A 15649-nucleotide genomic window follows, 5' to 3' on the forward strand; every position below is an offset into this window, starting at 1 on the left:
GATGCACCTTTGGCAGCAATTACAGCCTCAAGTGTTTTCGAATATGATGCCACAAGCTTGACACACCTATCCTTGGCCAGTTTCGCCCATTCCTCTTTGCAGCACCTCTCAAGCTCCATCAGGTTGGATGGGAAGTGTCGGTGCACAGCCATTTTAAGATCTCTCGAGAGATGTTCAATCGGATTCGCGGATCGTCTGCGGTGCATGTGCAGGCCGCTTCCATGCATCGCGTGTGTGTGGTTGACTGAGGTGCTGGACTGCTCACAAAATATTTCTTAATAGGGGTCCCCGCCTTGGAACAGGCGGAAGGTCCCTGTTCGGGCGCCATTGTGAGACATGCCTGGACACCACCAGACTGACACCACATCTTTATAAAAAAACCACACATTTATTCACAGCTCTTGCACAACACACTGTGCCCCCAGCACCAATCACCCCTATTCCAAGCTTCTTTCTCACTGTCCGTGGGCTGCCTTTCCTGTCTCCACGGGAGCTTCGTCCTGCTTCCACTCCCAACTCACGTGTTCCTGGGTGTGGTGGAAGTAGATGTTTCCCGAGCTCTCTGAGACTTGGGACGGGGGGGGCGGGTGGTTGGTTTCCCTCTCGCGGCAGCCACGGGCCCCAGTGGGCTTGAGCCTCCTTGCTCCTCTCCTGTGGTCCTCTCCTGATCCAGGGCAGTTGCCCCCTCGTGGCCGGGAGGACATACACGCCACCTCCCGGTCCTTCCAGGTGTCCCAGCTGGGTCTGGCCCCCAGCTGCTTGTGACAATGCAAAAAACTGAAACTTCTAATGAACCCATTGGCAGAGCCAAGTTAAGATTGGAGAGTATATCCACACTGCCTCAGATAAAGAGGTCTCTCCCTCTGTGGAGCTTGCTTAGTATTGGAAGGGTGCAAGACCTTTTTTTTTGCCAGGAGGGACCAAGAGAGCATTTTTCTACATGTACTTCCCAGTCAGCTTAAATGACTTTGAGAGGAGCTTTAGCAAATATAAGACTACAAACTCCACACAGACGAGAGAGAGCTAAACATCAAGTGCCTCACAATCATGTACTTCAATGGGAATGTGTTTCACAGATGAAAATAAACCGAATTAGTACAGCTGGAAGTTGAATTTTTATTTATTCATTATTGAAAGCCCTGAATTTCCAGCTATCATGTTTAGGTGCAATTAAGGCACTGTTATGTTAGTTTTCTGTTCATATAAAGGGGATGCAAAGTGCCATTTCACTATTGTGCTTTATTGTAGCTGTTTCTTTCTTGCACATTAAACAACAGTTTTGAACAGATCCTCTAAGTGAGAATTCGATTTTTTCCCAATTTCAAATAGTGTACAGTATAACATCAGTTACCCACTAATTTAAAAGATGTAGGCTAGGATTCTTCCATTTGACCAAGATAAGTCTGTATGCTAATAGTGAAGTAAAGACAATTACAGTTTGTTTGTTCTTCTCCACTTTAAGCCCATCTGCGAGTACACCAAACACAACTGTCAATGGATTAGGAATGATTGTGACACCACGGCTGTCTTGTGGGCATTTACAGATTTTGGTCCAAAATGATGTTAATTTGATGCATGGCCAAAACATATGGCCCAATGAGGCCAGAGCTCGATTGCAATGTTTGCAGGTTGGATCTCGCTCTGGAAACATTTTAGACAAATTTAAATGAGACAGATGTGCTTGATAAAAGGTTGTAAGTTGAATAGTTGTGTGCTTTGCGCATATGGAACTAGTGAATTCTGTGCTGCCTTCCACTCCTTTTCTGAAATGTTAAGAGATTCTTTTCCCACTGTACTCTGGGATCTTTGAAAAGAAGAGACTTTATAATATATAAAAACATTTTTAGACCTGCTGTCTGGTCCTCAAGACTGATCAATATTTCTTCCGGAATAGAAACTGAATTTATGAAAAAGTAAAACTTCTCACAGGGTATATAATATCCTGGGATTGCTTATTTAACATAATAACCTGCTTGTGGCCAGTTGTGCCCTGGGATCTGTCTCCTCAGAACATTCTAGGATGCCATTGTGTTTCATTGCCTACTAGGTCGGTCAGTCAGATAGTGTTCAATATTTGAGACTTTGTCTGCTTTTTTACACAGCAGATTAAAAAGGTAGTTATATATATTTTTATTTTTTTTTAGATCTGATCATTTGTTTGACGTCACCAGTGTTATCAGAAGTGCTACAGTTTTATGTTTTTGGGTCTTCTAGAAGATATTTTTAGTAAGTAAACAATTTTTTGCCTGCACACAGAAGCCACCACCAGACTAAAATTTAAATAAATACACTGTCTTCTATCGTTGTTGCAATCTTGTTTTCAGTTACTTTTTATGGATCATATGTTGATACTGATGAGTGCTTGTAAATCATATAATTATCATGTATGAAATTTGGATGTTAGTTTTAACCTGCCACAGGACATTTCCATGGTTGTATTCAAAGAGGCATTATTTGGCAGTCTTGGAAGATCTCCTGCGATACTGGAACCTGTGTCTGAGGAAGGGAATTTCCAAAATAGTTGTAAAATGCATGGATAGTTAGCTGAAATTGTTTACCCTGCATGACTGTGTAACTAGATTGGTGTTCCAAGCCTCTCCTCTCACTCATTGTGTGGTCCTAATCAAGTGACTTAACCTGCTGCTGTTATAGTACCTGCAACCAAATGTACAATAACCCAAAGCAATTAATCTCTGTGCTTTTTACTCAAAACTGCTACATTAAGTAAAAGCCACTTGAGTGTCCTTCCTTCATGACTATTCAAATTGTTTCAGCATAAAATATAAAAAATCTAAAATTTAGCTTTTTATGAGTTGTAATCCTGAAGAGAAATGCACTTTTATGAAATTCATTGTATTACAGATAACAAAATGAATCTGATTAGTAGTAGTACTGTACATTTAGCCATGTTAGCATTTTGTTTTTTTTTTATCGGTGCAGTCCTCTGTCTCACCAGTTGATGGAGTCCTTTTCTTCATTTTGAGTAATAAATGCTTAAGACTGTTGATAGGAAAATATTTGCAGTACAATGACTACTGTGTAATAGTACACTTTTTTAGTTTCAGAATTTCTGAATGTAAGACATCAAGAGTATAAATAAAAGAATTTAGTTTAGAACTAGACTGCACCTTTTGCTAGGAAGTAATTAAGAGTGCCAGCCTTTCAAATATCACTGAACAGAGCATATGCAAACTATTGTTATCTTTCTGTATACATCTTGAATTATTATATTAGGATGCCCCCTTCGCTTGTCTTGATTAACTGATAGAAATGTAAAGAAGAACAAGCTTAACCCCACAAAGGGGAGAGAATTTAAGTTCTGTATTAAAGTATTCCCTCAAATACTAACATACTATGATGTCTAGTGAATAAAAAGCACAGCAACTATTCTTTATTAGCTTAACAGCAAATGTTTGTAAGGCAGAAATGGGTACAGGTAATGGCTGCTTAACCAACATAGTAGGAGTCATGTTAGTAGTTTATCCACCACAGTATTGAAAAATGTATTTCCTGTAGTGTCTGAATTGGCAAATGATGAAGTATTAAATTCAGTGTGTGAAAGGCATAAACTCGACATGTCCAGGGCACTAACTATTGGGCCAAGAATGGAAAAGTTTAGGACTTGGTGCACAAAGCCTATAGTAATCACAAGTGGCTGAATCCCTTTTCAGTATTAACTTTAGCATGTGAAATGATAATTGCTTCCATGTCTTTGTTTTATTTCATCACAAGACTGTTTTTTTGGCTATGAAGTGGATGGATGAGAGCCCTCAATGCTAATGGCCTGGTCTTGTCTTTTGCAATTTATTTTGTTGCTGTTGTAAATGGGCTTAACTAAATAACTGCTTTACTTCAGATACAGTATTAAGACCCAACCAGTGAATTCTCACAAACCATGCTTGTCAAAAAATAAAAAGGGCAGATTCCCCTTAAGGCAGTGGTGGTTAAAATTGTTTCAGTTAATATTTGAAAGACATTAACACCAAGAATATAGGGATGACAGGTGTTCTTTAATTCACCTTTTCAACAAAGCACAGGTTAGAACAGAATAGAGTGAGAGAGAAGGATTTTGTATTATATGGTGTAAGTAATCATTTGATTGTACAGCACAACTTAGTTTGCTTTTACAAATAGTGACCGTGCAGTTCATAAGCTGTAACTTTGGAAACTGCAATAGGGTGTAAATTAAATACAGTATCTACATTATGTGGTATCGGGCCCATGGGGCATTGTGTGGTTTTATGGGTGAGTGCTTGTTGCAGTTGATTATAGTGAATCACATTCAGTCCAAGTTCTTTCAGAGTCCATGGATTGGCAGGAGTACTGCATTTCTAAACTCCGCTGATATCCCATTGTTGAGAATACATTCATCTGATTTGGTTTTGTGATGTCTGACCATATTATGTTTTATAAAGAATAGATTTTCAGTCTTTTAGATTCCTTTTTACGGCTTTTTTATTTTCTAGACATTAAGTGTTCAATATTCAGTATGTAAAGTTGTAATTGAAACTCATCCAGACACAACATTTAGCTTTAAGTAAGCAAAAAATTAATATTAAACTGTTCTTCAACAGAATAGGTTCCAGTAGGAGCAAAGGAGTTATTTTGCCAGTGCAGCAGTTTGACGAGGATGATTGTGCAGTATAAAAACAGCCTAAAGACTTTCTTCTTATTCTGTATATACATTGTGGCGAGCAGCTGGGGGTGGTACCCAGCCGGGATGCCCAGAAGGACCGGAGGAGGGCTTATGCCTCCTCCCGACTGCGAGGGGGCGATTGCCCAGGTGGCTTTGGGGACGGGGGCGCCCGAATGCCTAAGGAGCCCTGGCCCACAGCACTTCCACCACACCCGGAAGTGCTGGGGTGAAAGAAGACTGGGGCACTCAGAGTGCTTCTGGGTGCGCGGCCAGTACTTCCGCCACACTGGGGAGTGCAGGCGGAAGCTTATTGGGAGGAACGTGGAGCTCGTATGGGTGTGAATAAAAGGGGCTGCGTCCCTCCATTCGATGATTGGAGTCGGGTGGAAGTGGACACGAGTCTTGGAGGAGAGGAGTGGAGGCGGCCAGAAGAGTAAAGGCATTGAGAGAGAAGGCCTGGACTTTGGGGGTGATTGGTGCTGTAGCACTAGGGTGTACGTGTTCAACACTTGTAAATATTGTAAATAAACATGTGGTGCTGCAAAACTTCATGTCTACCTGTCTGTGTCCGGGCTTTTCCCCACAATATTATGTTAATGGAGGAGTGGTGATCTAGAACCCTAGTGGTTTTCTGGTATTATCTTCACTTGAGTCTATGTATAAATACTCTAGTAGCTTCTTATTGTAAAAGTGTGCATGTAAACTAATGTTGGATCAGTAGTAAACTTCTGACTTTGGTATCTGTACCAGCTTTTGGAGCTCAGTGCTGGTACCAAAATGGTGTGGAAGCAAATTACAGATTACTTCAAAAGCTCACATCTTAATCCAGCCTCCATGGTGTGCCGTGTCAATGAGTTACACTATGCACCGCTTCCTTCTAGATAGCCGCAAAGTACCAATCTTGTCAAAGTAGTGGGGGGTTGGTTGTTCGGTATTGAATGTTTTTCATTATATAAGTATAATAGAGAGTATTGATGTGAGGTTGTTTGTGAAGGTTTTGATTGAGAAGAAAGCTGATGATTCCTCTCAGAAATGCTGGTACCATACCACTTTTAAAATTTGAGTTTTTTGGTACTTTTCCAGTACCATGCATCCCTAGTATGAACACACACAAAATCTGTCTTTGATGCTCCCAGCTGTACCTTACAAACTATGATTCTGAAGGTTTGCAGTGGTTCCATTTTTTCTGTCTTATTTTCTTCATCAGTACACAATTACTGCTGCTAATGGGGCATGCTTTTTCATCTTAATTATATTTGACTTCCTTTTTAAGACTCAACCCTTAATTGCTTAATTTCTTCTTGACATATTACCAATGAGAACAAGCACAGATAGCCTTTATATTACCAACTGAAGCTACATCCACACTAATTATTATTCAATTAAAATTCACACATCCACCCTGCCTCTAAAACATGGCATACAGACAAAACTGGAAATGTGCATATGCACAAAAAAAATCAGATTCATAAAACTGTGTGCACTGCAAGTTCCCCGTACTTCCCCATTATAAATTCCAATGAACATGAAATTTAATGCACATGCATGTGCCTACAGCCCCACCCCAGCACCTTCCAGAATTTCACATATTTAAATATGCAAATCAATATAAATAACCCCCTTCCGTTCAATGTTTTGTAAAAGACAGTGACAAGAGCACAAGGAATAAAGAAGAATTTCAGTAAAAGCAAAGTGGAGGTATGGAAAAACATACAATTTGTTGGCTTAAGCAATGGTATAAGCAACAAAAGGAAGCTGGAGTAATACAGCGTGGTGGAGATGCTCGAAAGTTCAAGTTTAGATAGTTGCACAATGCCCCCCCAAAAAAAAATAAATAAATAAAAACTGGCTGTGCACACATCTCTCCTCGGAGACCGCTAAGCAACTTTCTAGCTGTGTGCTGACGGATGCGTTCTGGAGTCACAAAATGCAGTAGTGGATGCTGTTAAGAGATTTGGCCAATGAACTAAAGAATATAAGGGCTGTACTATGTGATATTGACCACAAATTAAATTAATTACCGTATTGTTCATTCCATAAGACGCACTTTTTTTCCCCCAAAAGAAGGGTGGAAATGTCTGTGTGTCTTATGGAATAAATATTGCGTCACAGACCGTGATGTGTATTACCTGACAAAAGTCGACATCCAGGGGTAGAGGACGACGATCGGCTGTTAATGTCGACAAAACTCACTGTTACGTTACAGACATTCCCTCTCTGCTTGGAGGAATGTTGGGCTTATTGACTCGGCATCTAATCCTTCCATGTGCGTGAGTTACAAAATGTAAATAAAGGCAAGATGGCATCAACATCTCACGAGGGATCGAAGAGAGTGCAGAAAACAAAATACTCAGCAAATTATGTTTTGCGCATTATCGCTGAATCGGACTCTGATTTTTCAGAATCTGATTTTTGTTGACAGTGATCAGGAGATCAAGCAAGAGAGTTAGGAACTGGCATCAGCTGATCGGACACCAGGGGCCTCATGTATAAACGGTGCGTACGCACAGAAATGTTGCGTAAGAACTTTACCACGTTCAAATTGCGATGTATAAAACCTAAACTTGGCGTAAAGCCACGCACTTTTCCACGGTACCTCATGCCTTGTCGTACGCAAGTTCTCCGCTCGGTTTTGCAGACTGGCGGCACCCAGCGTCAAAGCAGTGCTACTGTTCCTTTGTGGTTACACCTTATTTTCCTGACGTGGCTTTATAAATACACTGAAACTAACTGCATATTGTTTATTAGTGTAACGCATCTGATTGTAATTAACTTGTAACAATATAATGGTCCAGGGAACAGCCATAGTATTCCAAATACCATAGCTGCTTTAGAGTTGTTACTCTCACTTCTCCTTCTTCTTCTTCTTCTTCTTCTTCTTCTTTCAGCTCCTCCCGTTAGGAGTTGCCACAGCGGATCATCTTTTTCCATATTACTCTCACTGCAGCACTCGGAATATTTATATCACTGTATCTAAGTGTGAATCACAGCAGCAGCTGATCGGAAAGATAATTATTGGTATACAGTTTCATGGAGACGCTTTCTCAGCCACGGCAAAACGTTTTAAAGCCTTTCCTGTACGGACCTCGCGGTTCAGAAACCGTTTCATCCCAAGAACTTTAAATGCACTCAATCAATTGCTCCTTGTAGAACTGTTTGTACTTATAAGTACAATCACCCCACTATAAACTTGCACTACAGTTATAATATTGCACAACCTGAGCCACTTTATAAAGCGCGTATTTACATATGACGACAATATCATTTTTAAGGAGAAATGCAGCAAAATATGTTTATTAAATTATACAGATAAAACTTTAACTTCATTTAAATAATCTATATTCTTCACTGGGAGTGTCGTGAAGGATAGAATAATTAAACATGTACTACGAAGATATTTCAATGTTCCTTAAATGTTTTGAAGAATCGGCGCTAAGCTTACAGATGGCTTAACTTCAATTACAGAGCTGATTGTGTGGCGATCGGTTACTTGGGGAAAGAAAAGCACTGACTGCAGTGGCGGCTTTGCCAATATATATTGAATATAAAACAGAAAGAGAAAATAACAACACAGCTAAAAACGCAGCGATTAAATTTCGGCAAAAGTTAAATGCTTGTGTAATGAGCACGAGGCGGCTATGCAGTGTCTGCAACGGACGTGGCCATCCACTGTGCATAAGCTACCTTACTGACATTGGCGGGCGAAGGAGCCACCGATTCTTCCTCTGCCCAGTGCCACCACAAGCCTAGAGCCGCCCCGAGTACTGCTGCAATAAATTATTTCATCGACGTGAAACCCATGTTTAATAATGTGCTTTAACTCCTATCATCATAAAAATGATATCACGTATACATCTCAGTATTTTAGTTATTTAGAGAGCTGTAATATCACGAATGTAATGGATTCTGTGTCCAGTTGGAGGAAGAGAGCCGGTTTAAGAAGCACGTAGTGATTCACACACACAGAGCACATAGAAGATCAAATATAAAACAAAGCATTTAACGTGCTACTTTAATTACAATGTGATTTGAGAAACTGGTTAATTAAATGATTTTAAGATGAAGTTTGTGATGTTCTACTTTAATGACAAAATAAACTACGTGATTAAAGTGGAAATGTCGAGATTGAAGTTGACATTTCGTGCTTTTTCCCCACTCTGTGCCTTTTTTTCTCTGTACCCTAATAAGCTTTCATATGACACTCAGACGGTGGGCTACAACTCGGCTTTTCATGGCGACTTTGATATGTGACTTTTTTATTTCCGGCACTGTGCGATTTTGTGAACGGGAGCTTTCAAGTTTCTCCAACACGCTATGTCACTCGATCAACTTCCTTTTGTTGATTATACCACGGTTTATTTGAACAAATAGTATGTTTTTCCTTTGCCTCCACTTGGTATTCGCTGAAATTCTTATTTTTCCCCCGTGCTTTTCCCATTGTCTTTTCACAGAAGGCTGAGCTTAAGGGTGATTTATATTGATTTGCATATTCAAAGAGGCGTAATTCTAGGAGGAGTTGGGGCGTTACATAAAGCGCGTGCACGAGCATTAGTTTTCACGCTGATCGGGATTTATGTAGCGGAAGAACGTGGAAGTTGGAGTACGCACAGATTCCTACATCTGCATTTTTCTGTGCGTAAGCACATTTCGGCTTTTGTGCTTATGGCATGTTATAGTGTGAGTTTTACGCACGGCATTATACATGAGGCCCCAGGTGATGCTGCCCCAGCTGTGTGCATTCGCGCAGCCGATGTACCTACAGCAAGGTTCGTGTGGGAGGAATACCGGACTTCACAAGACAGCATGGCTTGCTGTTGGATTCGACAGATTACCAGCCACTGGACTACTTCAAGCTGTTCTTTCCTGAGGCTGCCTTTCAGCTACTGTCAGTATAGACAAACAAGTATACAGAGCAATTTTTTTAATCACGGGCTGCGCTTGCACCGCATTCTCATTTTTCAAAGTGAAAACCCACAACAAAAGACGAGATAAAGGGTTTTTTGGCATTACAAATACAGATGGGACTGGACTGGCGATATAAATTCAGGGGGCATTGGTCCAAACGTGCTTTGTCTTCTGGTGGCTTTGGACAGGTTATGCCACATGATGAAAGGTACATGCTCCTGCAAAGTGATTGTGAACAACTGAGCTTCATCAATTCTGACACTAGTGATGAGGAGTTCTTGGGGTTTCCAGAAAACTAGAAGAGTGTTTGAACCTTAAAGTCTCTCCTCATTTGTTAATGACAGTGATGATGGTTCTTAATACCACTGTTGACTTTACGTGGTTGAAATATTATTCTGCTATATTTAATTAAATATATTACTACACCTAAATTTACTATTACTAAACCTTGGTGTGTCTTAACACTTGAATTACCATTGCCAACGAAAAAACTCTTAAATCCGGCCCACCTTAAATCCCTTCGCACCTCTCCATCAGCGTCATTTGTCTTCTAAATGTGTCAATAAGCCCAAATAGCAAACCTGCTATACCATCCGCCTCAGAATGGGCAAGAAGTTCTCCTAGTTCCTTCCTTGATTGATTATCTGGGAGTGAGCTACCCAGAATTATAAGGGGAAATAATTTGATGTGTGTTTTGTGTCTATAATAATCTATGTAAACACATTATTAAAACAGAAATGTTTTTCACGTTTTATTAATAATTGACAAAATGTAGACATGAACAGTAGAATGTGTGAAGGCTGATGGCCAAAGATCAAATAAACACTTTCACAAAAGGTGCAAGTACAATACAACAGCTTCCGTGGTGCTGTGGTTAAAACTGCTGACTTATAATCCAGAGGTCATGAGTTCGAAAATTGCTCCTCCGCAAATTTACCATTTTGAGTAGTGAGCTGCTCTTATTATTAATATTATACAATAATAGCATACATTTGATGTGTCGGTAACAGCTGGTGTAAATTTATAGGACTTGTAAAAGTTAGTGTTTTGTTTTTTTTTTTTTTCACTTTCATTCTCTGTCACGGTCACAATACAACACTCACCCCTGCCCCAGATCTGACGTGGTTACTTTTTATCTGAAACTGGGAATAATTGGAGATGTGAGTGGTGTTTTTGAGGCAATGGAATTGGAAATTCTCTGATCTGGAGGGATAAAAGCTGACACGCAAGCGCTGTTGAATCTCCCTTCTTCGTATATCACCGTCACTTGAATTTTTTTATTCAGTTTTATTGAGTGTTCCTGCTCACACTGAATTATTGTGCACCTTATGGTCCATGATGTCAAAGCCGCACTGACAAAAAACCGAGACATAGGTATATATGACATTTGGAATAACTCATTTTATGACCTGTAAAGTACATTTCGGAAAACATTGCGGCACAGATGCAACATTATTCATATTATTCAGATTTATTCACATGCCTTCTTGCGCTTATAATCAGTGATCGCTTTTTTTTTTTTATATAAAACTTGCCCATGAAGCCTTCACATTTTGGTGAATGATGCTGTTTCTTTTGTACTCCAGGACATGCAGAGGAAAGAATAGTACAGAGAGGTCAGTTCCGCGCAATCATCAGATTCAAATGTTAACGGTTCACACACACACCCAAAGACAGTCCTTTCTACGTTTATGACGTGTACCTGTTGCAATGTACACACTTCTCTCTGTGCTGTGTTACTATTACACTGAAGGGGCTGGGGAAGCGGCAGTCTTGGAACAGAAGCTTGTTGATCATGTAAGAAGCGACAATGAAGTTCCCCCGCAAGGTGAGCCATGATAACTCTTCTTTTCTCAGTGGACCCCGTGCATGCCTTGCACAGTACCTGTGCGTTGATTATTGCCAGGTCAAGCTAGTTACAGTACAAGCAACCGGCCACCTGTATGCTCCTTCTCACACTGAATAAACTCACGCCTTCTGGTACACGATGTTGGCGCAGCACTGGGCAAAAAAGAAAGAGACAAATATATGTGAGATTTTGAAGAAATAATTTTATGACCTGAATAGTACCAATCAGAAAACATTGTCGCACTAATACAGTGTTATTTGAAAACAAACCTCGTCAGATCGGGTTTGAATTTATACTGCCGTTGTTAGAGTCAGATCGGGCGAGGAGAGCGTCAACGTGACTTGAGAGAACATAACTAAAAAAAAACTTTTACAAATACCATACATTTACAGCTGATCTGACACAGTTTGTTTTCAAGTAATATTGCATTAGTGTGATGATGTTTTCTGATTGGTACTATTCAGGTCATAAAATGATTTCTTTAAAATGTCACATATATTGTCTCTTTCAGGTGTGTAATAGAAACCACAGCATATAGAGAAGTGTGTACATTGCAACAGGTACACATGTCGTAAATGTAGGAAGGGCGGTCCTTGCATGTGTGTGAACTGTTAACATTTGAATCTGATTGCATATAGCGCTGAACTGACCTCTCTGTACTGTTCTTTCCTCTGCATGTCCTGGAGTACAAAAGAAAAACCACTATACAGCAACATGTGGGAACTGGCAAAATCAGGGAGGAAACAAAAAATACTCGGTCACTGATTGCAACCACAAGATGTTATGCAAATGAATATGAATAATGTTGCATCAGTGCCACATTGTTTTCTGAAATGTACTATTCAGGTCATCAAGTGAATAATTTCAAATATCATATATACCCATGTCTCTTTTTTTTTCAGTGCGCCTTTGACATCATGGACCATAAAGTGCATACTAATTCACCGTGAGCAGAAACACAATAAAACTGAATAAAAAAAAAAATCGAGTAACAGTGAGATACGAAGAAGGCAGATTCACCAGCATTTGTGTGTCAGCTTTTATCCATCCAGATCAGAAAATGTCCAGTTCCATTGTCTCAAAACACCACTCACATCTACAGCTATTCCCAGTTTCAATTAAAAACTAGCAGCGTCAGATTCCTTGGGGGGCAGGGGGGGTCTAGGTAGTATGGATTGTGATTGAGAGAATAAAAGTGGAAGAAAAAAAAGAAACACTAACTTTTACAAGTCATATAAATGTACACTGGCTGTTACAGACACAAATCAAATGTATGTGTTTACTGTATAATATTAACAATAAGACCAACTCACTACTGAAAACAGTAAATACAGGAGGCAGTCAGGATCAAATTGGGGGAATCTTGATTACAAGTCAGCAATTCTTACCGCTACGCCACGGAAGCTGTTGTATCATCCTTGAACCTTTTGTGAAAGTATTTATTTGATCTTTGGACTTCAGGCTTCACACATTATATAGTTTATGCCTACATTTTGTCATTTATTACTAAAATATGAAAAACTTTTCTGTTTTAACAATGTGTTTACACAGATTATTGTAGAAACTGAACACACATGAAATGCATGTGTTCCAAATAACAATCTATTATTTCCACTCTAAAACTCCCGCACTTCACTCCCAGATAATCAAGGCATGAGTTGGGAGAACTTTGTGCACGTTCTGCGGCGGTGGGGGGATAGAATAGTATGCTTCTTGTCTTGGATCAACATTTTTATAGGACACGCTGATGGAGAGGTGCGAAGGGATTTAAGGTGGGCCGGATTTACAAGTTTTTTCATAGGCTTTGGTAATTTTAGTGTTAAGGAGCAAAAAATACAGTAGTTAAAAAATGAATGCTGCATCTGATTACCTGTTTTTTCAATTTGCTAATTACATTCAAATTAAGTTTTAATGCTGTCTGATTTGACTGATCATTTGGTGGGTCAGGGTCATCATACCACATCTATTCAGGCACTGGCAAGCCACAGTTTTGTCCTACATTATACAGCACACTACATGCTTGCACAATATGACATGCTTTCTTTAATAGAGTGGAAATGCTTTTTTATTTACATAACCAGATTCATTCTCTGAAGGTGCCTTTATAGTGCCGTGCCATGCGCTACAACGGATAGATTCTCTACATCTTTACGTGGCTCTTTGAGGTGACTCACAATCCTGAAAAGGACTGCTTGCCTTTTGCCATACTAGTTGGAAAAAGCACCTGCAACTGTGTGGAGTTACCATTTTTATAGGCTCTCTTGCTATAGATTATGTAATGCCAGCTTATTCTTTTGGTGATTCATCCCTGGTTGACGTAACTTGTCCAGCGCCGTTGCAAGAGCAATGTACATGCAGTTGACCTCTCCAATTTACATTTGGAAAACCAGACATTGCTGCAAATTGCTCTTTCATGTTTGCCAGTTCAACCACAATGTAAGGAAATCTTATTTACTGTTTCTGGATGATAAACGAATAATACCATCCCATACAACTGGCATGGCATGATTCAGTGATGTTTTTGAAATACCCAATTAATATGCAAGTTCACGTTGAAAAGCACCTGTGGCTAAAAACACAAAGGTGGACAGAACTTACAAAGGAACAGGTAGAGCACAATTCCTCAAAAACCGGTGCCGGTTCAGCACACAGCTGAAATTAAAATCGACTTAGAAGCCAAACATCATCATTTATAAATTTATTTTCTTTTATAATTCTTCCATTTGCAATGTCTTCTAACAATGCTAAAGCAGCTTTGGTAGTTGGAATATTTTGGCCATTCCGTGTACCTTTATATTACAGAATGATTACAATCAAGTGCCCTAAATTTGTAAATGATATGCAATTCATTTCAGTGTATTTGATAAAGCGGCAGTCATGGATTTGAATGTGAACAAGTATTGTAAACAACGCAGAAACCATGGCACTGCTTTGACGCTGGGTGCTGCCAGTTTGCAAAATCAAGCAGAAACTTGCATACGCGAGGTAGGGGGCTGCCATGAAAATTTGTCAAGTTTAGTTTTTATACAGGTTGAGACAGAAAGGACAGACATCTTTGAAATGGCTAGAACTCACCTCTAGGTGGAGTGACAGATATGCGGTAGGTGGCGTTAGGTTCGCAAAGCCTTAGTATTTTTTAATTTTCTTTTTAGTTGAAGCCATGGTTTTTGCGTACAACTATTTTGTCAAGAACAACGATTCTATTACCGCAGTTCAGCTTGAGTTTCGTTGCCATTTCAATATCCACAGAAATAAAGCTGGTCCCGCTCTTAACACTATGCTACGTTGGGTTAAAGCACTTCGTACATGAGGTACACTAACGAACAAAAGACCGCAGGGGGCTACACAAATGGCACGTACCCCTGAAAATGTTGAAAGCGTATGACTAGCCCTGTTGCGCAGTCCACGACGATCTGCTCGGAAGCATTCTTCTGAACTTGGCCTCAGTAATCATTCGGTAAGGCGTATTTTGCATTTAGACCTGCATTTCCATCCCTACAAATTTGTCAAATGCTATTTCAATATGAACTCAAATCTTTCAATAAATTTCTTTGTAAGAAAAAACTAACAATTTTGTGATTTTGTTAAAAATGTCTGTCCTTTCTGCCTCACCCTGTACATCTCAAAATGAGCGTGACAACGGGCTTATGCAACATTTTTGTGCATATGCACCATTTATACGTAAGGCCCCTGGTGGTTGTTTCATTCTTGTTATTTGGTTCTTTCCTGATTGGATCCTGCTCATTAGTGTCTCATTCCCTGATTGATCAGTTTTTCAGAAGAAAACCATATTCCCACATGGCAGTTTTATAGAGGAGTCTCTTACCTGTATGCAGCTAAATTGTGTTTTGTACATTTTTAATTTTGCATGCATTTACCTATTTCTACAGTTTTGTGACAAATTCTGTGGGCCATGGCATTATCATTCCTTTAAGGACTGATGGTCACATGCCCAGTATAGGCAGATAACAACTACATCATGTGTTTTCAGTTGTTATAGTGTGGATGGAGATACTTTACTAAACCATGTTAAAGTGTTATTGTGAATAAATATAGTTTTCATTTAAAAACAGCATTTTTAGTGTGGATGTCAAACATAGGTATTCGTGCAATAAGCACTTCTCCTCCAACCAACCAGCAAATAGTACTGTAGTTTTTTTTTACCCACAGGGCATTAAGCTATTAACTACCATACAGTGAATCTCATCACCCATGACCAAGGCTTTGTTTTGTAAGCACGCACACTACTTATCAGTTTT

General features: G+C 39.7%; 1 protein-coding gene across 3 annotated transcripts in view; it reads left to right on the top strand.

Annotated features, from left to right (window-relative positions):
• gemin8 (gem (nuclear organelle) associated protein 8) overlaps positions 1–15649 on the top strand; it is a 142739-nt gene that overhangs the window by 14412 nt on the left and 112678 nt on the right. For 2 of the 3 annotated variants that reach the window (XM_039743597.1, XM_039743598.1), the window contains one exon: positions 2145–2226. The exons of the other annotated variant lie outside the window; for it this stretch is intronic. In XM_039743597.1, coding sequence (XP_039599531.1) covers positions 2196–2226 — 31 coding nt within the window. In that variant the 5' untranslated portion in view covers positions 2145–2195. The remainder of the gene's footprint in view (positions 1–2144; positions 2227–15649) is intronic. 3 annotated transcript variants of the gene reach the window in all.

Source organism: Polypterus senegalus, chromosome 2 (assembly GCF_016835505.1).
Source record: "Polypterus senegalus isolate Bchr_013 chromosome 2, ASM1683550v1, whole genome shotgun sequence".
Lineage (NCBI taxonomy): Eukaryota > Metazoa > Chordata > Cladistia > Polypteriformes > Polypteridae > Polypterus > Polypterus senegalus.